Source organism: Pagrus major, chromosome 16 (assembly GCF_040436345.1).
Source record: "Pagrus major chromosome 16, Pma_NU_1.0".
NCBI classification, from domain to species: Eukaryota; Metazoa; Chordata; class Actinopteri; order Spariformes; family Sparidae; genus Pagrus; species Pagrus major.
The window spans coordinates 21,618,959-21,645,100 of NC_133230.1; the positions used below are offsets into that span (position 1 = coordinate 21,618,959).

General features: G+C 40.1%; 1 protein-coding gene across 1 annotated transcript; it reads left to right on the plus strand.

Moving 5' to 3' along the window:
* Window positions 1-398: 398 nt before the first annotated feature.
* Window positions 399-24,378, plus strand: prkcha (protein kinase C, eta, a). The gene is made up of 14 exons (XM_073484092.1): window positions 399-990; window positions 6,348-6,411; window positions 8,735-8,888; window positions 8,981-9,015; window positions 9,106-9,188; window positions 10,086-10,215; window positions 10,303-10,436; window positions 10,538-10,669; window positions 11,023-11,196; window positions 13,685-13,839; window positions 18,113-18,251; window positions 20,028-20,216; window positions 23,602-23,748; window positions 23,843-24,378. Exons 1-14 carry the CDS (start codon window positions 640-642, stop codon window positions 23,990-23,992), a joined length of 2,037 nt encoding a protein of 678 aa, XP_073340193.1. The 5' UTR covers window positions 399-639; the 3' UTR covers window positions 23,993-24,378.
* The last annotated feature ends 1,764 nt before the right edge of the window (window positions 24,379-26,142 follow it).

Consider the following 26,142-nt stretch of genomic DNA (forward strand, 5'->3'; position numbering starts at 1 on the left):
TATTATTATAAAAATAACAGCACTTAAAGTACACACTGAAGTTTTTTTCTTTTCAAATTTAGAAATAAAGAAAAAACCCGTCGTGGTCATGCCATGGTGTTCAGGATAATGGCCACTAGAGGGAGGCATTTCCCCACTCAGGACAGGTGAGCCTTCGCAACACCTTCAGTGAACACACTGATGCATCACGGTTATTATAGTACCAGGCTCCTCTTCCGTAAGCGAGGACTACAAATTCCACCATGTGACACAGCAAACCTTCAGTGACAGGTCGAGGAGGTATGTGTGTGTTTGTGTGTGAATGTGCACTGCGTGACAAGCTATGCGGAACTTGTTCCTCCTCCTCGGCGTGTGTGTGTTGTGGCTTCCTACTTACTGAAAGTTGTTGAAGCAGCTTCACACCGACACACAGCAGCGTCTGTGCGCGCTGACAGTGAGCAGCGAGCAGTGAGGCGGAAGGTGTGCAGCCAGAACTTCAGTCAGCCGGGATGAGTGTTTGTTATTATACTTATGAGTTCATTACAGCACTGTTGTTGGTCAAGTGCTGATGTGAAGTGAATGCGAATACTTTTTTAAATACTTTTTTTTTTTTGTCGCTTCTTGCTTGTTTTTTTTAACGTCGCTACCTTGATAAAAACAATGAAGTTTAACGGTTACCTGAAGCTCCGGATCGGCGAGGCTGTGGACCTGAAGCCGACCACCTTCTCCCTCCGCCACTCTGTCATCTTCAACAAAGCCTCCCCGGCTCTGGACCCGTACATTGTGGTGAAGGTGGACGACTACAAAATTGGACAGACTCACACCAAACAGAAAACCAACTCGCCGACGTACAACGAGGAGTTCTGCCTGAACGTGAACAACGGGAAACAGATCGAGATGGCAGTTTTCCACGACACTCCAATCGGATATGATGACTTTGTGGCCAACTGCATCATGCAGTTTGAAGACCTCATCAAAACCTCCAACACAGGAGAGACTTTTGAGGGATGGGTGAGTACAAAGCATAAACTGGAAAACAAATATGTAGCCATGTCCTCTCCTACATGGACGGATTAACCTATTGGGGTGTCCTGGGGCACACCCAGAGAGGAAGGGTGGGTGACACCACAAAATTTGGTTTCGATCCAGTGTTGAGTAATTACAGTACTACAGTCACCAATGCTGATACTTGAACTACAGTATTTACTTAAACGCATTAATGTATTCACAGGACACTGAAAAGCAGTGAGTCATGACTCAATATCTGAATGTAGTGCTACATTTGCATTAAAACACAAGACAAGCAGGTGTTCCAGGCCATCTCTGATTCATCTCTTTGTGGTTATGTTGAGAAATATTTGATCTTATGAGGTGATTGCTCATTGACTCTATTATAAATACTCAAAACAAGACACCAATAACATTAAGACTAAATTCATATTATTGATATTGATTAGAGTTGCCCCATACTCAATATTTGGGGCCGATAACGATATTACAGCGTCAAAAATTCTGATATCGATATATCGGCCGATGTACACACATTTTTTTGCAACGATTCATCAAATGAGGTTATCAAACACTTGTGACAAAGATATAATGTAATGGAGGCGGGATATTTTACAGTTTAAAAGCATATTTTATTTTCTGAAATGACATCACTGCACTGAAACAGTAAACCTCATTGGGAATTTAATAATTATAAATCACCCCAAGGATCTTTTTCTGCATTATAATCTTTTAAAAAGCCTTTTGTGTCAGTGCATATATGACAAAATAGAGATGTATCTGTGAGAGGTCAATATCGACCAACCCTGGGGACCCTGAGCAATGGCTGGCTTAGCCTTGATGGTAATCCACTCCTGAAAATAAGAGCCAGTAGATCCATCTTTGAGTTGCCAAGCCTTTGCTTGTGTATTTTTTTTATGGTGATTGAAGTCCTCGATTTATCCGTCCATATCAAGGCTACTCTGAAATCTTTATCACATCCTTCGTTTTGGTTATTATCTGGTACAGGGATCTATTGTTACAACATACATCCATTAGTAGGCTAATAGTACTTCCCCATTTACTTCTAAGAAGATTACAGTGGAACAGATTAACTAGAAAATAAAAAAAAAAGCATTGAGAAATGTCATCATAAAAAGTGTTCCTATGAAATATCGTATATTGTAGTACTGAATTTGACCGTGCTGATCAGGATTTGAGAGCAAACTTAGGAAACAAAACATGGAATATAGCTTGGGGCGATGTTGCTACACGTGTCTTGAGTGACACAGTGACTCCTGTTTTTCTGCCTGAAAACATCAACACTTGCTTGTCTTCGCTGAGCTCACTGACGGGAGATCCAACCAGGCTTACTTTCAAGAAAAACACCTCACGTATTCCCATGTCCATGTCTTTGCGTGGACAGCAAGTGCTGGACCTGAACTTTTCACGTCTTGCGCTTATCGGCCTAGAAGATTTGCTGTGATCATCAGCAAATGGTGTCTCAAACCACACATACCGCTGCTGTGGCGAGGTGTTAACTCTGCTTGCAGTTTGCACAAACAGTCTCTAATTTCTTGAGCTTGCAAAGCATTTGACCTGCCTGTACAAACAAATGAATGTTGATAAAACCCTCAACGCTTCAACAAGTTGGCATGGGTGAGAAGTTAACCATACCCGGTTGATTGAGGTGTAAGGGTGCTGGTTGTCTTTTTTAAACGTTACGCCTGATGCACACTTGACAATTCAGGGAGAAAATGGACGTCATCAAAGCTCAGATTCAGTGTCTTATGTTTAGTATCACATTCGTCTCAGTGTTTGCCAAACGCAAACAGAAAACTGCCCCTTCAAACCGGAGTTTCCCTCCTCTGACTAACTTTCATCCCTCTTGGACTGTAAGCCTCTGCAGGTGTCGATGAATGTAATCTGAACCTGTCCAGGCCTGGAGCAGTCTGAGGTGGTATCGACTACGTACCACAACAGAGCTGTCTCTCTTCTACAGACTTTTGTCAGTAAAGCACATTTTTCTGTGTCAATGTGTCAACCTTAAGTTAATTAAATCGCCCAGTGGGTCAGCAGCAGCAAGATCCTGCTGCAAAAGACTTGTTTTGACTAGAAATGTTTCTAAGTCAGATTTTGTGTTTCAGAATTCAATCAATTCGGTGGTCTGAGCATCACGTCACCACAAAGTACACAACAAGGAAACTAGATTAACAGTTATTTTCATTATTCATCAATCTGCTGATTGTTTTCACGTCAAAGAATTGTGAAAAATGCTATGTTTTCCAGAGCCCAAAGCGACGTCTGCAAATTGCTTCTTTTGTCCAACAAACAGTCCAAAACCCAGAGACTCTTCACTTCATAAACATAAATTACAAAGAAAAGCAGCAAACTCTTACTTTTAAGAAGCTGAACCAGCAACCAGTTTGACATGTTTGCTTGCAAAATGATCGAATAATCAATTATCAAAATAGATTTCTTTTATGATTTATGGTTGCTCATTTAAAATTCTTTGATTGTTTTTCACTATAAAAAGTGTGTCCTATCTGTGATGCAATAAAAAATATTTGTTTCCTCACAAAATGTAAGGATAAAGTGAGTTTTAATAATATTTTGATGATTATGGGGATAATATCGTGAATTGCTACTAAGCTGGAAATTAAGTTTTCATATTGTCACATGCCTCAATAGCGCAAATACATCTTAAAGAAATACACGTAATTAGAAATGATCGCAAAATTAACCTCAAACCAGCAGACTGAATTTAAGATTTTAAAGTATTGAGCAGGATGAGTGCCCACACCTTTACCAAGACCCCAAGCATTGAGGGGAAGTGGGTATGAAAGTGCAGCTCTGCTTGCAGATTTAGAAGAAGTAATTAGTTGCCTTTCTCACTTTGAGACACAAGCTTGAAGTTGTTATCCGCCAGATCAGTGAATGTCTTTTTTTTTGTGCTTTGTTGCGCTGAAGAAATGCTGGGCTGGTTTGTTTCACACATGAGACTGAGACACAAGCCTCCACACGCCCACACTGCTGTTTATCACAGCGTTCCCACCATCTGATCACTGCTCAAGGGCTCACTGTTAAAATACTCACTTTCTGTTGGCTCTTGTCCAGGTGCTCTACTTCTTCTCACTTACCCTTTTTCAGTGCGTTCACTTGACTCTGTGCACTCTGTCCAATTTGATGCCCTTAATCCTGACAAATCGCTGAAGGTTCAAGCTCAACTTTTGCAGAATTTCTTAGTGACTCAACTCAAGTTATCATCAGGACTGACTTCATCTGTCTGAGACATCACATTTAGACAGTTTCCTCTGCCTCCCACTTGTTAACACCCCATGGCACAACATAATGACATCTTTGTTACTTATTACTCATTTATTTGAGTTTTTTAATTGCACAATAAGTTTCCAGTAATCATTACTCTGGCATCTGTGGTGTTGGAGTTGTTTCTCGGACTTGAAGCGATCAAGTCTGCCTAATGGCACTGAAACTGAAAGTGGGTTAAATATGGCCCCTCGACATTTTCCAGCCAAGTGTACTGCGTGCTCGAGTGAAACAGGCCCCATCCCCTGTGTCTAAAAAAAAAAAGTCAAACTTCCTCCTCTCTCTGTGATACAGCATTAAAATGTTCTGCTTTTAAACTTGACAATCATGCCGCCATCACCCACCCATCTATTTTAGATGAGATCTGTTCTGTAGTTTCCTATTTTTTTCAAGTCTCACATAATGCTCACATGCCTGTACTCACTACGAAGGTGGTTTCTTCTAATTGTTTCTCCTTTGTCTTTACATAGTAATTAGAAATGTAAGCGATGGAGAAAAAAATCCACAGTCCTCGTTCTGTGATGAAATTAATTCTAAAGGCACCCAAACTTTTCCCCTCGGAGGGCCAAAACTCAAACTTAATGGCGGGCAAACACCAATAGTATTGTATTGTATTGTTAAAATGCAAAATGGTACTAGGATCCCAAGTTCCCATAATTTGAGGCGTCACTGCAAAAAAAGAGCGTATATCGGCTGATATGTCATCATGAGGGTTTTTTACAAATATCGATATTGGCATCGGCTCCAAAAATCACGTTTTGTTCGGCCTCTATTCAATAACACTTCAGAAATGCAAGGACTGGTTGACAAGTGGGTAAAGACATGTATTAGAACAAGTAGAGCAGTCTGCTTAGTTCAGAAAGATGACATCACTTTACTGTAATGTAGCCTTTAAAACAAGGAAATGACAACACTTATGTCATATCACATTATAACATTACCCAAAATCTAAGAGGATATATAGTCTGATATCACGTCAGCAATATAATATCAATTATCTTCTGAGATTACAGTCTTTTGAGCAAAGAATTCTCCTCTATGTTTTATGAGGATGTCTTTCTTTGGTGAGCTTCAGCAGAGGGAAAGTCACACAAAGATCGCCAGTAATTCTTTCTACCTACATATGTACATATAAATATTGTTTTCAAGGCTCGGACTCCGTTTGTACAGTCGAGCTTCTTTCGTCAGGTGAAATTTCAGAAATGCGTTCAAGCCTTTCAGCTCTTCTCTAAAGCTTGACCAGAGTAAACAGGGTTTAAAAACCAAAGATAACAAACACGCCGAGGAAGTCTTCACAGTGGACAAGTCAAACTTGCTGTCTAGACTGTAGATTGAGACACAGGATATGAGCAGGTGACTGAAAACAAAAGTGCAGATGTTTTAGTTGAAGTGAAATGAACTCCTTCATGAAATGAAAGCTTTATACTAAATGAGTGGCCACAGTTGACACCAAATGTGTCACTGTTTCGTGGGCAGTCAGTATTTTCCAGCTGGCGTGTGTGTGTAACATAAATAGATCTTTATTTCAGCATAGAGTGACCTAAGTTTCCATTCAGCGTGTGCTGCAGGAAGTATTTTGCTCTGTCTGCTGTACTTCTGTATGTCTCCGGTATGTGTTCGGACATTTAGTTAGTCATCACTTACAGCTGAGCATCACCACAGCCTCTGCAACAAGCCCAACCTGCCAGACCTGCTGCGTTGTCTTTCCGTCACATTGTTCAAATTCCTCTGACATTACATACACACTGAGGAATGCCAAACATATGCAGTTACATACCTATACCAGAGCAGAAGGACTGAGGCTCAAATGTCAGATACCTTTTCTCACATGCCTTTTTTATTAACAACTTTCACTTTCTACATTTCAAATATATTTTCAAAAGCATCAAATGTGCCATTCTCCTGAATTGCGTTTTGTTTAATATATATTAGTTTGGGCTGTATATGTTTGTTAGATACTTTTGAAATGTGGTGAGTGTTAATATCTGTCTACTGTTTCTGTTTAGCTATTTTAAGTATGCAGATATATAACATTGTGTTTTGTTTGTCTACAGATGGACTTGGAACCAGAGGGCAAGGTTTACGTCCATGTTGCCCTCACTGGGTCCTTCACTGATGGTAAGGCTGCGATAGATTTGCTGCTATAGCAGAGTTTGTCCCTGTCTTGTTTCTCTTAGTCTGAAAAGCACCGTTTTGAATAATAATGAAAATTGATCCATGTATAGCCATGTAATAAGAGGCTCAGAGAACAGGTATGCACACATGTTTCTGTGTGACTTGAGTAGGTTGGTATGTTTCACGTATGCTCGTTTGCTTTCTTCAAACGTCAGAGCATGTCAGTGTTGAGGACGTCTGGAGAGTACGTGTACATGGTCTTGTAACCAATGAGATGAAGCCTTTTAATTAAAATGAGCGAGAAGTGATGTTTGGAGGTCTTTAGAAGCAGGAGTCCTGTCAGCTGGTGGCTAGTTGCCTTCTGTTAAGTTCCTTTTTTTTTAATCTGCCACCATCACGCCTCACTGCTTGATAAACTTCATGAAATACTAACATTTCATCCTCTTATGAGACACATGACATTTTTTGTTTTTAAATATACTGGATGTATATTAATGTATTATTATGTAATTAATTTACAGCTTAAATGAAGGTTCTCACCTACATTATGTCTGACAAACACCTTATGGTTCCATCATAACAATATAATTTTAATTAAGTCTTTATTAGTCATTATGCACTTCAAACTTTATTTTCATGAAAACATTTGAAGAAAAATGAAACTAAAATCTTTGTAGTTGGGGAAAATATTTGGCGCGACGCTACAAATGGATCCATTTGTCTGATAGACATGTGACCTTTCACAGAGAAAAACACGGTACTTGTATATGATCTTACACGAACTTAGTTCTAATGTAAAGCCCCTCTTTCACACTTCAACCACAAACACGCATTTGTGTTGCTTGCAGGGGGATGGCGGGGGCTCAGCACACAGGTTTCCATAATGTGTGTGTGGTTTTCAACTCACGAGTAGCTTCACTACACTTACTTAGACCTAGAACACATAGAGCCAAACCAAACCTCGCAAATACGCACAAAGCTTAAATTATATATATATATATATATATATATATATATATATATATATATATATATATATATATATATATATATATATATATATATATATGAATTTACATAATATAATGTTTAAAGGAATTTTGTTCATCCTCTTTTAATTTTCTGTCTTTTAGTTCATCTCATTTCACATTCTGATATGTCAAGTGAAAGCAATAAATGTCATTAATTTAACAAAACTAAAGCCTTACTGTGGCATGAAAACTTTTGCCGTGTCACAGTGGGGGTCAGATGATACGGAGAAAAATTAATTGGTGATATTCTTCTGATAATGGTAACAGTTTGTTTAGGTATGAAAAATCATTTGTCAAATGATCGTATAATTTGTAGCATCAAGTCAAACAGGAAATGTTCAACCTGGGGAACTCAGACTTGAAGTTCTCAGACTTGAGCCCCTTTACGTTAGTCTGATGGCAGTTAGTTACATGTTTGTCTTCTGTCTGGTTAAATGCTCGTCACACTTTATTTGTAAAAGTCATAACAGCAATCTTTGGTCTGTCGGTTGGACAAAGCAAGCAATATGAAGATGTCGACTTGAGTTATGGGACATTGTTATTTGTCATTGTTTGCTCATGCTTTATTTACAAAACCATCAGTTGCTAATTTATACAACAAAATTGATTATTTTTCTTGATTCACAATATTTAAACCTGAAATATATAGCAAGCTGTGAACTTCTGAACACTGACATATTAACACCTTTCACGTCGACAAGGCAAACTTCTCAGCCAAAATCTAATTATTTTCATATTCAGTGAATATGGAAAAAATGGTAGCAGTTATTTGGAGGTCTGTACCAACACCTTTGTCAAATATCTGGCTCTTACGCTGCAAAATTTCCCACTGTATTCACCAGTTAGTCGCTAACTTGTCTGTCTACTGATTGGTCCTGAGCAGGTGACATAGAGTGGTTTTAGTGGGTGCTTATGAGCTGAAAACAGCTGCCAAAAATCCCAGAGACCACTGAGAGAAAGAGTGAACCATAACAGTAAAGTTGTAGGTCACAAAACTAAAATGATGAGCTGAAAGTTGCGATACAACAGATGAGCTGGGTGACAATTCTTTGTGGATTTGTCATTGCGAGTGACCCCTTTCACATACGGGTGGTGATGTGATCCATTTTTAATACAGAAATATTACTTATAGCTGCTTTAAAGTCCCACAATATGATAACAGTGAACCCTTTGCAAACCAAAGTTCTTATGCTATTGGGTCTAGGGATGAGCTTATTTCAGATTTTTTTAACTGCAGCTTTTGTTTCACTCCTGATATTTGAACACAAACTTTTATCTCTCATTTCTTCTGTCAGACGACGCCCTTGTGAAAGAGAAGACCTATAAGCAATTTACGAGGAAGCGGCAGGGGGCTGTCAGACGGAGAATCCACCAGGTCAACGGGCACAAGTTCATGTCCACTTTCCTCCGTCAACCCACCTTCTGTTTTCACTGCAAAGAGTTCATCTGGTGAGAGAGATGAGCAGTGACGGATCACTCCTGCCCACATGTGTCTGTGTGGTCTGTAAACTGTATCTGACTGTGTCTCTCTCTGTTTATAGGGGTGTTTTTGGAAAACAGGGTTACCAGTGCCAAGGTGAGGGGACTTTGTTTTCTCTTTCTGTCTTTTCACACAGTTCCTTAAACATAAAGACACAAATTTGACATTGAGTGTTTGTTATCTCAGTGTGTACCTGTGTGGTTCACAAACGATGCCACCAGCATGTGGTCACTGTGTGTCCGCGGATGAAGAAGTCAACAAAAGAACAGGTAAGACCACTCGACATCACTCTCTGTTAGACAACAATATAAGTTATGACAGCAGGTTTCTCCATCTCAACAAACCATCAGATCAATAAGAAAGTGATCAGTGTTTCAGGAGTAGTTTCAGAAGTAATATCCGATATTCATTGGGAACTATTCGGCTAAGTTTTAAGATTTACCCCCCGACATACATGCACACACCACCTTCTGGGTGCTTCGCTATCAAATTGCTGTGCATAGTTGTTATAGACTTGTGATATGCTAATTTTACATGGCAGAGTTTGAACGGTACCTCATTTTCATTTTGAATTCCATCTTTTTACCGTGGTATGAAAATATTTGAAGATGATCATACTGTGTACACTTTCATATCTACGGCATTGAATTCTATTTATTGATTTACATTCTAGCATTATTTTTCTTTTTTCTTAGTAATACAGGATATGCAAAAGATAGCAGACATGTTTGACAGCCCCCTCCCACACACACACACACACACACACCTGCTGTGATCAGCAGGCTGTACATGTTCCTGTTTTTGAGTTCTGGTCACTGAGCCAGAACACTATACTATTATCTGTTTTTCCATACATGCTTGCAGCATTTTCATGCTTCCATAAATACGTATGTGCTTATTTTAGCATTGGAACATGTCATTTATGGCCTTGTTTTATAATATTTTGCTGAGCATTACAAGTTTCTCTTCCTTGGGGAAATTCAGAGAGAAGCAAATGCAGCAATAAACTGAGACCAGGTCCCACTATGACAAAAACCAGGAACTAAACATTTCTCACAGCACACACTATGTGATGATTCGGATTTATTTTTAAATCTGTACATGCACGGTTGAACACATAATTTCACCACACAGTGGTTAGTTTACTGTATGTTTTTTCTCCGCAGCCTGTAACCCAAGGCTTCAGCATCAACATCCCTCACAAGTTCAACATCCACAACTACAAGTCGCCCACCTTTTGTGACCACTGCGGCTCCCTGCTGTGGGGGATAGTCAAGCAGGGGCTGCACTGTAAAAGTAAGACCCGTGTCAGCACTTGTCGCTCAAAATCAGGATCTCAGATGTCCTAAATAGTCTTCCTGTCTGTGTGGTTTCTCTCTTCAGTCTGTAAAATGAATGTTCACATCCGCTGCAGAGGCAACGTCGCTCCCAACTGTGGGGTCAACAGCGTGGAACTGGCCAATAAGCTTGCAGAGATGGGCCTGCAGGCTGGAGAGGTCTCTAAACGCAACTCATTGGTACAAAGGCTGAGTTTCCAGAAAAAGTTCTAATTTAACTGAAATATGGCTTTAATCAGGCTGATCTAAGTGGTGTTTTATTTATTTTTTTGGTCTGACAGGCCAGAAGTGCAGGTCAGATTAGAGCGCCATCTGAAAGGACGGAGGATACCGAAAGTCAGCAGCAGAACCCTCGGCTCGGCATCTCAGACTTCACGTTCCTTCAGGTCCTTGGCAAGGGCAGCTTTGGCAAGGTGGGAATGATGAGATAGAAAAAGGAGAAATGCTCTGTGTAATGAAATGATGACCAAGGTGAAAAATGAGGAAGACTGTAGAACGTGGGAATATATTTTGTGTACTAGTGGAGCCATTAATTAAGAGGAGTTTAATTCTGAAATAATTAAAATTTCTGAAATATAAACTATTTTAAAATTATTTTGTAACATGAAACATATGTAGCTTTTCTAATGCCAGATTTATTTGCTTGAATAAAAAAACCTATCGATTCTGATTTGATTCTGATTAGGATTTGTATCAAAGTTATGCAGACTTTGAACAAAACCTGTGAATTCTCATCTATCATACTCTCTGCTTGTTATATCTGTAGGTGATGCTGGCGAAACTAAACTGCAATGATCGGGTTTTCGCGGTCAAGGTGTTGAAGAAGGACATAATTTTGCAGGACGATGATGTGGAGTGTACCATGACGGAGAAGAGGGTGCTGTCGCTCGCCCGCTGTCACCCTTACCTCACACAGCTGCACTGCTGCTTCCAGACACCGGTCAGTACAGATACGCCCACATGCACTTTTGTCACAGTTCAATAGGTTTTATTGTGGGGGTTATCTGTGCCAGACGTAATGAGGCACAGTTTTATGAAAACAACCGTCTCCCTTGCCTTACTGAAGAAAATTTTCAGACAGGTTGTGGTGTTAACAGGTTACTTGGTTACTTTGTAAACAAAGAGCTCGTTTATCACTGGATGCAAGTGTGAAACTCTAAACCACCCTACATACCAAGGTTGTCACAATATAAGAATTTTAAACTTTGCTCCAATACTAGTATTAAAAAAAACGACACTTGATAACTCTTTCAATACCGTGGCATAAAAAAATAAAAGTTAGAGGCACACACAGGTTATTTTTTCTTTTCTTAATATTAAGAAAACTGCAAACATGGGGCTGTCAGTACAGAAAAAGTCACTGAAAACAAACTGGTAATAATGTTAATATCTGTGAAGCCTTTGGTTGAAAATCTGATTGTAAATCTGTTTGTTTTTTTTTATTAAAGCTTACCTACTTTCGATACTATCGAATGCAGACACTGTATCGTTTTAAACGTAGTGTTGAAAAAGTATTTGAAGTGTCGGTACTATTGACAACTTTACTACATACTAAATAACAGAAGGGTATTAACACTGGAAAAATTTAAGTATACTGAAGAAAAGTCACTCTTTCTAATAAATCCACTGCTGTTGTACACTATGATGCACAAATGTAATAGAGGTATTACAACTGCAAAAAAATTTTAAAAAATAAGAGCAGATAGAGGAGTGGCAGCCTCGGGGAAAACTGACAAATGAGTATTATTTCTTTGGAAAACTTTGAAAAGTTTAGTCAGCAGTGGCATTCCAAAGTTGCCATTTTATTGCTATAGTTTCCTGTTAGTATACAAAATGATAAATGTCCTTTACCTTTATGTATTTATCACAAAAGTGGTACAGTTAGATGTGTTGGAGACACAGTCTTGTGTACAGTTGATCTGTAGTGTGTAATTAAGACACAGCATTGTAGTGCGTACATTAATCAGCAGGTGGCAGCAGTTTCCCAGTCTTGTGTCTGAGAGGGTGTGAGGGAGGGCGGGAGGGGGCCTCGGCTGGCAGGGCTCCTCTTCCTGGCATAGACAGGACACTTCTAATCTGCTTTCGTTGTTTTAACCTCTATTGACCTACTTCACCTCGGATCAAAATAGAGCAGTGCAAAGTGAAAAATGAACCAGTGGAGCTTCTCCCCTGACCACTCAAACCTACACAAAACCACTCTGTTCCACCACAGTTCCTCCTCACTTTTTTATGTGTCTTGACGCCATTTTCCTGAGTAGGTAGTTTCTATAAATGACTTGATATTTATCTTGTGAACGCACCTGGAAACATTTTTAGAAATGGTCAAAATGTTATCATAATTATATTGCAATTATTAGAATTATGACATGTTGACTGTAGTAATTTTGCATCCATTTGAGCTTCACTCCAGTGTGAGTTTTGAAAAATGTGAGTATAAAGAGAGGAAGAGGGGATGATTGGGGGGAATTTGATGCGCCTGTGGTGTGGTGGAGTGGGCACACATTTTTTTTTTAAGCAAATGATGTGGCGTAGATGAATTGTCCTTCAACACAGCAATTTATCACCGGCTGCTTGTCTTTAAACATTACATTAAATCTAATCTTGCATCACCAGACATCTTACTCATCAAGTTTACGGTGGTTTGGAGAGAATCTTTCAAAATAATTAGGATAGATAAACTTTGGAAACTCTGCGTGGGATTTAAAATGACTCCTCCGGGAAATGACATCTGCGATTACTTCAATGTTCAAATAGGACCAAATTCACCACAGTGAACCATCGTTTTGAGATAAAATTGGTAATAGCACCTTTGGAGCTAAAATATCAACATGACTAGTATTTTAAGATGTATAACTCAATAGGAATCAATCAAAATGCAGGACCATGAAACTGTTTGAGTGTGGATTTAAAGATTCCCACAGCATAACAGCTTAGACCACACACAGCGTGCTGGCTGCTCTGCTTGTGCAGCACATTATTATGGACATTATACCTGTAATCTCAGGGTAAATATCAGACCACTCCAAACCACAGAGCAGTTAAACAGAGTCAGCTGTGGCTGAATGTCCTTATCCCTTCAGAAAGATGAAGTGGGCAGATCTCTACATCACATTCTCCTCCAGTGTTTTTTTCCCCTCCAGGCTTTAATTTTCTTGATCACATATCGACCATCGCCTATAATGAGAAAGAAAGATTTATGGGTTTGATCAGTATTATTTTTGCCCCGCTGACTTTCAACTGCGGTTATTTGCACAGGAATCCATTAAGCAGAAGTGAAATTTATGAGAAGCAGACATGTTCATCCTTGGAGCCATCTTCATGCTCCTGGGTTCTTGGACTGTTTAATAATGCGCGCAGGGTGGTCTCTGTGAGGCTGGTGTGGTTTCTGTGCACATGTGTAAATGTCATCTCCTCGCTTCTTTCTGCAGGACCGTCTGTTCTTTGTGATGGAGTTTGTGAACGGCGGCGATCTCATGTTCCACATCCAAAAGTCCAGGAAGTTCGAAGAGCCGAGGGCACGTTTCTACACAGCAGAGATCACCTCCGCGCTCATGTTCCTGCACAGTAAAGGCATCCTTTACAGGTCAGGGAATACAAATAACAAGGCAATCTGCAAGTAGAGGAGAACATACTTTTGCACATAAAGGTTTTCAAAGCTTTATATATATATATATATAGATATCCAAGTGTATAGTCTAAAAGAATAATAAAACAACGATTATGATGCATAACAATAGAACAATCCTATAAAACAATTTCAGGGGAGTTCTAAGAACACTGACATAGAGTACTATTCTCATGATCTTGTAAATTTGACCTACAGTAAGATCCCCCATGGTAATCAATTCTGACAATTTCGAATTTTAAGTAATAGTCTAGTAAAAGTCTCCATCTTAACTAGATATTTTGTTATTGAGATGTCATAATCTGTATAAATCCAGCACATCCCGTCCTATTTTAATTAATGAGAATAGGGAAATGTGGAAATATCTCACCCAAATGGTTGAACCGTTTTAAGAAAAACAAGTTGTGATGGATGAATGTCATGATGGATTGCTTGTTGAATGAAAACACCACTCCACACACATCATTAATCTCAGTTTACTAGTCATGGGGGAAACACAACATGGGAAACAAATGTATGATATTTTATTTAGTATGAAAAAATAACCCCACATGATATAGTCTGGGTTATATCGGTTTGGATTTGCAGACTACAGATTTATTGCAGAAAATTTGTCCTAGGACAGTCTAACTAAAAGGACACTCTGAAGTTGCATTATGGAAATTTTAGTATCCACCATTTTTGGATCCATAAACCCTAGGCACTACATTTCAGGAAACTATGTCTTGGCCTCTGTTGCATCAGTCTTGACCATTTTCCTAATCTGTCTTGTGCAAATCGTCTAACTTTGCTGGCATACTGTTTTAAGAACAATGCCTTTCACCTAATGAAAATTAAATTAAAAATTTTAAAAATTAAACCTTTGTAGCACAGTGTGTTGCAGCCAAACACTTGCGCTGTGCATACAAAAATTCATTTTGAGGCTCATTCTTACCTATATTTTTATCAGTGCTTGCTCACGTCCAAACATATGATAGCAAGTACAGTGTAACAGCAGATTACCATAGAGTGCACGCTACAACAGCATGGGTACAATTTTCATCTTGTGTGAACTACCCTTTTAATAATATAACTGTATACTGTAACCACGTTATTGCTTATTTCCAGCATCAGATATGTAAGTCTAATCTTTAAGGCCCTTTTAGGATGCTGTTAGCTACCTGCAGGAAGTACAGTGGCTTCCTGCCAGTACATGATGATAAGGAAGGAGGCATCATGTGAACTAAATCCTGAAGTTATATTTAGTGGTCCGTGTGTTCCTCGTCAGCCTGCACCACATAGCATGACTGCTAGCTTAAGAGGCCACATGCAATTTGCATGCTAAAACTAGAATAGCAAGCCTAATAGAAGCTTGCACATCAGGCCAGTGTTTCAAGAGCAGAGCTCGTGCTGCCTCCTTAAAAATAAAATGATAGCCTCAGTAACTGTGTTGTGTAATATGTGTGTCCCCTTGTGACTTGACAAGTTATCTCTGTGTGGCTCTATTAGCCTCAGGCAAAGTCGTGCTTTGCAGCTTCTCAGTTTATGCCAGTGTAATCATGTTTCTTGAAGTTTAAAGAAATAACAATCTGCAATTTTTCATGACTTAAAGTACAGTACATCTAGTTTTGTGATAGAGCTATTGACATACAGGGCTGCACCTAATGATATTTTCATTATCGACAAATCTGCTGGTTACTTTCACAAATAATGGATGAAAGGTCCAGTGTGTAGGATTTAGGGGCATCTAGTGGTGAGGTTGCAGATTGCAACCAACTGAATATCCCACCTTTAACCCTCCCATATGGTGGCTGCTAAAAATGTGAAAGGCCCTCTCTAGAGCCAGTGTTTAGTTTGTCTGTTCTGTTGATACATGGCAGTACAACATGACAGACTCCATGGAAGAGGACCCACTCCCCCTATCTGTATGAAAGGATCATTCTAAGGTAGCAAAAACACAACAATTTTTAGTTTCCCCTAAATCCCACACACTGGGCATTTAATTGTTGAGTCTATAAATGTGTCAAAAAATTGTGAAAAAGGCTCATTAACATTTCCAGAAGCCAAAATGACCATCTTTAGATTGCTACTTTCTTTCTAGCCAACAGTCCGAAACCAAAGACTTTTCATTTACTGTCATAAATGACAAAGACAAGCAGCAAATCCTCACATTTAAGATGTTGGAGTCGGCAACTGTTTGACATTTTTGCATGAAAAATGACTGAAACAATTAATTAATGGTCATTTTCTTTTAATTAACTAATAGGTTCATCGACTAATCGTTGCATCTCTACTGACATTTGAAGACTTAATTTCAGTTCAGTCTGAACCAATACGGGCTGACTTTAACAATTTAGTGTGGAGTCAATTTAACAAGTCTGCAGGATGCAATCAACAGTGAGGCTTTTAAAGATTATTGTCTAATTTTTGCTCCCACTGCTATATTACAGAACAAACAAAGCTAGGAGGGATCAAAGTATTAAAAACCTTTTATAACCTTTAGACATTATCTTATAATCTTGAGTCTCATTGTTTCTATGAATTTCAGAAGGCCGTTTGTCCAGATGTGCGCTAACACTAACCACAAAAAGAAAAAAATTGAGTCAGTGCGTCAAAGTGTTTGTCAGGACTTCCTCTTCTCTTCTTTGGAAATTTTCATGTTGCTACAACCCCCTCTCTCACCCAGCTAGTTGTTTTTACAGTGTGATAAAGTTCAATAACTAGATGTTGTCGTAGTTCCAGGTGCATTAGCTGTCACTGTGGATACCTCTCTGCCCAGCTGACCCACTTCCCATAGAAAGAGATTCAGAGTAAGTCAGACTAGTATGGTGATGTGGGTGGATGAGGGAGTACAGGAGCACCAGTTGCAGTTGGTTATTTGCATATTGATGTTTGGTCGTGTGTAGCTCAGTGATGAGAGCATGGTAGTAAAAAGGCCAGGGATAGGGATTCATTTCATGACTGGACACATTCATACTTAAATGTATAGTGGCCGGCCTCCATTTAATTGTTCACTAAGCCCTTACATGCTCTAAACTGTGTACTGAACGGCTGAGTGGTCATGATGCGTGTCTTTTGGCCTGTTTGTTGGGCTGCGAGCGACAGTCACCAGGGGCATTGAGTCACTGTTGCAGAGTCAGCTTACGGTAAAAAAAGAGCAAACCAGATTAATCCAAACCAAACCACTGTTGCCTGGCCAGCATTCGGTCTTCCTCCTTTACATTCAGAATGTCTGTGTTCCTGTATTTGTCATTCTGTTGGAGAAAATCACTGAACATCCTTTTTCTATTTTATTCCTTGAGAGAGAAAAAAAATCAGTTGCTCTGCAGTATGGTTGACACATTTTATTTTATCGTATTAGAGGGACAGTTCCCCCCAAAATGAAAATGTGTCCTCATACCTGTCGTGCAGTTTATCCATCAAAATTGTTTTGGTGTGAGTTGCTAAGTTTTGGAGATATCAGCTGTAGAGATGTCTGCCATCCGAATACAATTGAACTGCACTCAAAGCACCAAAAATACACATTTGAACTCACCAGCAATGTCTTTTTCCAGAAATCATGACCCAGTTACTCAAGATAATCCACAGACCTTGTTGTGAGCAGTTTAATGTCAGAACTATCTATTGAACTACAACCGTCAGCTGCATCACCATGCGGAAGGATGTCTGCATCTACTCATGGACGAGAGGCTAGCTAACGTTACAGCTCAACCGAAGAAGACACCATTGATATGTACTTCCCGCTCAGTTGTGAGCATCAGCAAGTGATACGGTTGGCGGGTGTAGCTTGATGGAAAGAGAATAGTTCTTACATGAACATCTCATTCAAATCCGATTTACTGTGCTGTATGAATGTGCTACACAAAACAAACAAAAGGTCAAGTTTTGCTTCTCCTAGGAGCAGAATAAATATTGACATCAGGGCACTTTTTTCCTCTTGGCAACTGAAGTGGCCATCTGAAACGTCTTGTGTCTGACTTTTCCTGGCTGCCATTTAATGGTCAAGAAGTTGTCAGGCGTTTCACTGTCCTCAGAAGACCTTTTCATTTTTTCTCACCACAAATTTCTACCTCTGTCAGTTTAAAGGAGAAACAACACAGACAGGGCGTGACAGAAGACTGAACTCAAACTTGTCATTTTAGCAGGAGCTGTTGGCTACAATTGGATTTTGGTGGCTGATTGGCTTCCAGCCATTAACTATTTTCCATTCATCTCATTTTCTGTTTCTCTCTCTGTTTGTCTTTCCCTTCAGGGATCTAAAATTGGACAACGTTCTTCTTGACAAAGATGGTCACTGTAAGCTGGCAGACTTTGGCATGTGCAAAGAGGGCATATTTGAAGGTGCTGCCACAGGAACTTTCTGTGGAACCCCAGATTACATTGCTCCAGAGGTCAGTTTCTACACTTGTGCCAAAAAACATACAGCTTTTCATTACAGAATCATAACTACTAATAATGACAAACATTTGGATCCTGTATCCACTACACCTGTGAAATAGATATTTTCATAAACCAAGTCAAGTCAAACTAATATTATTTATTTCCAGAAGACATTGAACTTGTTGAAAAAAGTCTTAATCAATAATAATCTGTATATGACACAGTTTTTTTCTGGAGCTGATAACAGAAGTTGCTAAGGAGTGAGACATCTCGCTTCTTACTGATCTCCGTTGAGAGTTGCACATGCGCAGTACCGATCAGGCAGCTGACTAGGCTCAGACCACACCTAACAACACCCAATGCTTACCTTTTTAAATATCTTTTACTTCAGCGCCGACTGAACGATGGAAGGCCAGCGTACCTGTGAGGTCAGCTTTTGAATGGTGCTGTTGGCTTGTCAAATCCTGATCCCCTCATCCCTTTACAGGCGTGCTAGGTTTTCATAATGAGGAATTAAGATGCTTCCTCATGATTGAAAGCTTTTTTTTTCTCTGACCTCTGACAGAGACGGATTAAAGATATTAACAAGCCAGCAGCCTTAGCTTCAACACATGTCATAGCATCGAGTAAATTAGGCGATAAATACCTGTTACTACTGCAGGATTATTTGAGCCGGGATTAAATCCCAATTGCACACAAAAGCAGGATATTAGCAGGTCTTAGTGGGTTTTCGGGCCAGCGTGAAAGGGGTATAACCAATTCCAGTGAATTAGTGCAGGGAGTTGCAGCAGTCCAAGTGGCTGGATATAAAGGCGAGGATGACTTCATCATAATCTTTGAAAAAGAGAAACAGCCTGCTTTTGGCAATGGTACGACGTTGGGGAAAAATGGCTTTTACTGCTACATTAATTTACTTATTAAACATGAGGCGGAATCGAACATCACACCAAGGTTTCTGACATGGGGTTTGACGTGTGTGGACTGGTTGCCATGACTGTTGTTAATCACTTTGATGAGTCAGGGGGGCCAAATAGGACAAATTCAGATTTGCCTTTATTCAGCTGTTGTCCAACACTTCCTATCCTCAGGGCAGTCTGTGAAACTGACTAGACTGGACTGGTTGCTTGGTTTTAGGGTGAGATAAAGCTGTGTGTCATCAGTGCAACAATGGAAGGAAATGTATTATTTTACAGAAGAGAAACATGTGTATAGAGAAAAGAACCGGACCTAGGATGGAACCTTGTTGTGTTGGACTAGCTGGGGGAATGTGGGGAAACTAAATGTGCTTTTTTATATATCTAAGTTTATAATATTACAGAAAAAAGTATGAATTCATCCACATTTGGCTTCCTGCAGCCCAGGTCTACTGAGTTCATATGATGCAGTTCCCAGTCCCATCCCCTTTCCATCACACCACCTCACTAAAAACACACACTGCGGTCACTGCCCGTCACTCCAAACTCCCTCCTGACTAACTGGAAGGCAGCGTACCTGCGAGGTCAGCTTGTGAATGGTGCTGTTGACTTGTCAAGCCCTGATCCCTCATCCCTTTACAGGCGTGCTGGGTTTTCATAATGAGGGATTAAGATATTCCCTCATGATTGAGAGATTTTTTTTTCTCTGACCAAGACTGTGTGTCTGGATTTATGAAAGACTTCTTTGCTGTCCTCAACACTCGCTCCTCAGTGTAGCCTCACTAATCCAACACAGTTTTCTGTTGGGACTCTCTAATGCTCTCTCTAGTGCTGCTCTTTCAATGGTATGCTGCCTTTGACATGTTTCCACAGATCCTGCAGGAGATGCTGTATGGGCCCTCTGTTGATTGGTGGGCTCTCGGTGTGCTGTTGTACGAGATGCTGTCGGGACACGCCCCCTTTGAGGCCGAAAATGAAGATGACCTCTTCGAGTCCATCCTCAATGAAGACATTGTTTATGCGGGTTGGCTCAGCACAGAGGCTGTGAACATACTCAAAGCTGTGAGTGTTTTCATTTTGTATTCGTACAGTAAATTATTCATCAACTGTAAAGAAGATTTCCTCTGTCATGTTCAACAATTGGAGGAAAAGTCTATAAATCATCACTTAAACACTGATAGAGGAAATCAGTTTCTTCCTGGATCTGTGACCAGTGTCGGGAAAATACAATAAGTTGGTGAACATTTACTAAAAGACCAATTCCCCGCATTCCTGGACAGCATACCAAGTGTCTGCAGTGTGATAAAATAACATGCCAAAGGCGGGAACACCTTTGCTCTGGATTTCCATGATCAGGGTTTGTTATTTGTTGTCCTTCAGGATGACTGACGCTTTCTGACTGCAGAGTGACTGGCAGCCCTACGGAGCTCAGCCAACCAGCTGTTTGGTCTCTTACATAACTATATTAAGGCATGGTCCACTGCCCAGCCACAGCACACGCGCTATAAATACCACGACAACTCCTCCCTCCATTCCTCCACTCTCTGCACCCTGTTCACCTCCTCTTATCCTTGTTATTATGCCAACATGCTTGAGGAAGCACTGGACCAATCTCCCCTCGTGGTCTGTGTCACATGTTACGTAAAGATGCATGTCGGTGTGAGTGGATTTGAACACGGCTGCACTATTTATACTGAAGGTTGATCCGCTGCAAGGATCTCCTTGTTGTTATGAGCATGTTCACGGTGTTCTGTGGTCAGGTTGTTCTGGGTTCTATGTGGGTTTAACCTATAGAGTTGAGATCAGTGTTGGGTTTGTTAAGAATGATTATTAATTTAATATTACAAAATAATAACTGGTCATTGGTCAGGTCATTTGGATTTTTTGCATATATACACTCTTTAGACAGGTTGATATTGATAATCAAATGAAGCTATTCATTAGGGCCGAAACAAATGATTATTTTTTATTGTCGATTTTTGATTAATCGATTAATCATTTAATCGATAAAGTATCAGGAAAATGTACATACGGTCGATCACACTCTCTCAGAGCACAAGGTGACTTCCTATCGACGGCCTCTTTTGCCCAACAAACAATCCAAACCCAAAGATGTTCAATTGACATTGATATAAACAATTAAACCTTGACATTGCAGAAGCTGGAACCAGCAAATATTTATTTATTTTCTTTCTAGGTGACTTTTTGATTGATCGATGCAGTCAAAATTGTTGATGAATCAACCAAAAGTTTTAGCAGTAGTATCCCCTTTATTTAAGAATATCTATATGATCTATTTTATTGAAGGACAGATGGAAACCATATTATGTACAATTAAAGGTACAAGATGTAAGAATTGGCCACCTCTTGAATTAATATTCCAAACAAATAGGGGGCTGCATATTACCAGAGTAACCACTAACTGCTGCTAATTGTAGCTGCTAGTTTTATTAGCTCAGTTAGCCGTGCTGTTAGCTGTCCCGACTGGGAGCTCCGAGTGTTATATAAAAAAAGAATGGTCTGGAGCTAGGTGGTTAGCATGCTAAGTAAGTAAGTAGACACCTCTGCAACACAATACATCGATGTATTTGATACAGCTTCAAAATTCTCATTTCTTCACATTCTGTTGATTATTTCCCTTAATTTTTTGAATGATTTAAACTCAAATTCTTACGTATTGCACCTTTAAAGTAACATTTTACCTTTCCATTTTCCATGCGTTTCTTCCACCCATCCCCTCCTGCCCTTGCCATGAAAGTCCATAAGATAAAAGTTCAACAAAAATGACCTTGGTTCTTTATTAGAAAATGAGGCAGAGCACAAAATAGAAAAGGACTTGTAGATAAAATACATCTTTGCCACCTTCTATTGTTTTACTGGACTTATACATGTAGATATAATGATAGCATTGATAATAAAAATAAGAAATAAGGACAGAGCAGTAGTTGTATTCCTTTCTGAAAGCTTTTTATCTTTCTGCTGGTGTCGTGGAGAACGGCTTCTTAGTGCACTAATGCTGACATGGCAGGTCTGGTGCTGAGGAGGGCACAGCTTACTTGCAGCCATGGAAAGATGGCATCGACTTCAGTGGAATAGTTTCTCCTAAGGTTTCTGCTCTGTAAGCTCCTGAACTGATTGACCCCTGTTGGTCTGTCTAACTCGCATTTATTTCCATTTCAAGGACCATACTGGTGTGCTGGTGTGTTTTTTTTAATACGCTTCCTCCCATTAGTTAGAAAACACGTCATCAAAGTCATGCTCGCAGCTGCAAATCCCTGCACATAAACTGCATAAGCATTAAACTGTAATGTTTTTTGCCCTGTCTTGATGTATCAAGCGATACCGACGTCAAGCTGGATTCAGGTTTCAGCAAGTTTTTTGGGACTATTGCTCAACAGTGTGAGGCATGTGTGATTTGTAGGTTAAAGGACTGAACTATGCAAAACCAACAGTAGAGCATTTGTTCATCTCCCCTTTAGTGCTTCGTTTGTCTTTCTGATCTACTTTCGCTTTCTCTGTGGACTTGAGTGTTGTTTAGGCCTCTGGTTGTTCATTGTGTTTGGAGCTCATATGGTAAGACATATTCATCTTTCAAAAGTCCTCGGGTAAATCTGGACACTGTCACCGTGGACATTGAGGCTCGTTAGTTTGGTCTGAATGTCACCGCCAGCCCTGAGGTGTGCACAAACTCCACAGCCAAGACACAGCTGTCCAAAAGCACATCTGTTTTTTCAGTTTCCTCCCAGAGGCAAGTTAAAACAAAGCTTTTCAATTTAAAGTTTGTTTAGTTTGGGCCTCTCCCTCCGGCCTCTGTCACCTTCCACTACTTTTGTGGCAGAGACACACTTGGAGTTCATCAGGTGATCCACTGCTCTATTGTTTTATTGTGCACAATAGCAGGAAGTGGAGACACCTTAGTTGCACTTTTACTGAACTTGGCTGAACTCTTACCGACTGAAACATCATGGGAGGTGCTAGACACAATCTAGGGTGTGTTCTTTTATGAGTTTGGAGGCGGGGATTGACTGGATTTCGTCCTGGCATTACTCCAAAAAAATTTCTGGTCTGATCTAGTTTATAAACATGCACCACATTTCCCCACTTTGTACAGATCAGAAAATAATCATCCTATCTTGTTTTATCTTACATATCTTTATCCATAATTTACTAGGGAGGAATTCTGGGCTGACACAATGTTTAAAATAACAATTTGGCTGATAGCCGATGCCAACTCCAATTATTCCCCCTAGTTAAACAAAGAAATCCTCATTCGTTTTAAAGTCATTTGAATAAAACTGTCTTTTGGAAGAGCACAAATTCCATCATACAACCTTTAATTTAACTTTCTTTCACAAGATTTTTTTGAAAAGTATTGATTTTAAAAGTCTTTTATTGGTTCATAAGGCACCACATGGCCTATTCACCAGACTACATCTCACTTTTACAGTTCTTGACCAAAAACCCGGCCCGGCGGTTGGGCTGTGTGGCCTCAGAGGGCGGAGAGAGCGCCGTGACCAGCCACGCCTTCTTCGCTGGCATCGACTGGGAGAAGCTGAATCGTAGAGAAATTGAGCCACCTTTCAAGCCCAGGATCGTAAGTCACATGAATGACATGACATTGATGGCGCGATTGTGTGTGTATAATTGATTATAAAGATGCTCAACAATTCCTCATTATCCCCCTCCAGAAAGCACCAGAGGACGTCAATAACTTCGACCCAGATTTCACTCAGGAAGAGCCGAACCTCACGCCCATTGATGAACCCCTGATCCCTTCCATCAACCAGGAGGAGTTTCGTAACTTCTCCTTCACCTCTCCTGAACTGCTGGAGGGCTAAGAGTCTCCTCATTGATCTACCAGTCACTCTTCGCAGTGTCTATGGTTTTGTCTAAGATGGTACCCAGTGGTACGCACAGAATGAGACTGTCACATTCCCCAGAGACATGAAGGTGCAAAGTGCCGAGGAGTCAACCAAACACATGCTGACGAACTCTCAAGCACTCCTGTGATTCCCGTAAAAGTGACTTTTAGTTTGACTGTGTTGCAGCCTGATTTGGACACATTCTTTTAAGTGTCTGTGTGGAAATGGTGTATATGACATGTTGATGTGTTGACAAAAGTGCACAATGACAGATTTTTTTACTGTACATTTGCTCTCCTGAAGATGGATGATTTTTTTTTCCAGTTACTTCAAATGTAAAAAAAGCACTTTTTGGAGTATAAGGACATGGTCTGTGTTTCATTTTTGCTCGAGCACAAGAGTCACTTTTAACCGGTCTGCCAGAGATTCCCAGAAAAGTCAAGCTGCCAGTTAAGATCCTGGAAGGACTGAGTGAGCGGGTGAAATAGTTTCTCAATGATGTGTTCCTACTTGAAAATAACTAATACACAGACCCACCCACTCTGGCTAAATGAGAGCTGAATCCCTCCACTTTCGAAACGGAGGGATAAAACTTAAATGAGGCTTGAGAAACAGCAGTATATCCTAGTCAAGTCAAAATGTCAAGTTAAACATTAATAGCATGATTTTGTCTGTAACAAAAACTTGGCATTCATCTCAGTGACTCTCTGTGTAATTTGATCAGCCAGGCATGTTGAGGATGATGCAAGATTTCATTTGAGGTAAAAGCACTGTGGTGATTCATGCTGAATGAGAAATCTGTAGAAGTTTGGAGATTTCACCACACGGTTGTCCTCCAGAAGACTTATATTGGTGGGGCTGCTGCTCTCTTCTTATACACACTGTTTTTCTTTTGACAGACACAGAGCCTTTGAAACCTCCGAGGTCTGTGGGCAGACTTCCTGGGTAATGGGAACTCATGTGGGGGCATTTTCAAATATAAGTTATTGAGTATTCTCCCTGCTTAAACCACTTAAACCAGCCTTACTGTGAGAATGTGAAATGGAAATAGGAGGTGGAGACAGAGAGAGAACTTTTACTTTAACCCTGCAGTACACTGACATGTTAGGGCGCCATCAGCACTTCCTTTTGTCATTGCAAACCAGTAGAGAGTAAACAGGAAACCACACAGCGTCATTACTGTCGCCTTTTGATAGAAGCATCAAGACACGAGAAGGAAACTCAGCATTTGAGACACTCTGAAGAGCATGAATACAGTGTGAGTACAGTGCATGCTGTTGGTAAAAGGAATTGAAACTGTTAAAACAACAACAAAAGGGGAAAATGGACTCCAATTAAGAGGAACTGCATGTGCCCCCGTGCTGAACCAACAGCCCCGTCCTCCACAAAATGGAGATGGACTCCTTCCTGTTAGTTTGAAGGAGGAAGTCTTCAGGCTCACATCTGTTTATCTCCTCAGCCCCCCATCCTGTGGAGGATTGTGCCACTAAATACTGTAAATTGGTGGCTTCAAATACAAATATGCCTGTGTATAATATGAAACTGAAAACAGTGCTGCTACAAAAAGCTTGTCAGCTAATACTGCTGGCAAGCTATTCCTATCATGCTTATCTTGTTAAGTCTCAGATTCACCTTAAACATTAAATCGAGCAGCCCACTAATCTACTTTAAGATATACCAGCAAAGACAGTTGATGTGTGCTACACAAAGACCGGGACATTGGATTAAATGACCTTTTGTTTACCGATGAATGTGGCCCCCTTTGGCAGCTTTCCTCAGGAGATGTCTGAATGAGAGGAAAGATTTAGGAGCCTTGTCTCAGCTTTCATTACTTTGAGGTATTGATGGCTGCCAGCAGTGTCTTTGCACTGCTTGATCCAATCAGTGTTTGACCCTGCCGTCCTTCCCGTGTGATTGATCCCCCCCCCCAAAAAAGTAGCAACAGATCATGTAAAAGACACTACAAAGGCATTACCTCCTTAATTCTCTGTAGGAATCTTAATTTTTCTCACTTGTTTTGTGTAACAACACGAAATACGTTCTGTGAGTTTACATACATGCTCAGTACCTCAGCCTGTAGTTGTTGCGTCAGCTGGATCATGGTTCTTATTCTGTCCAGGAATGAG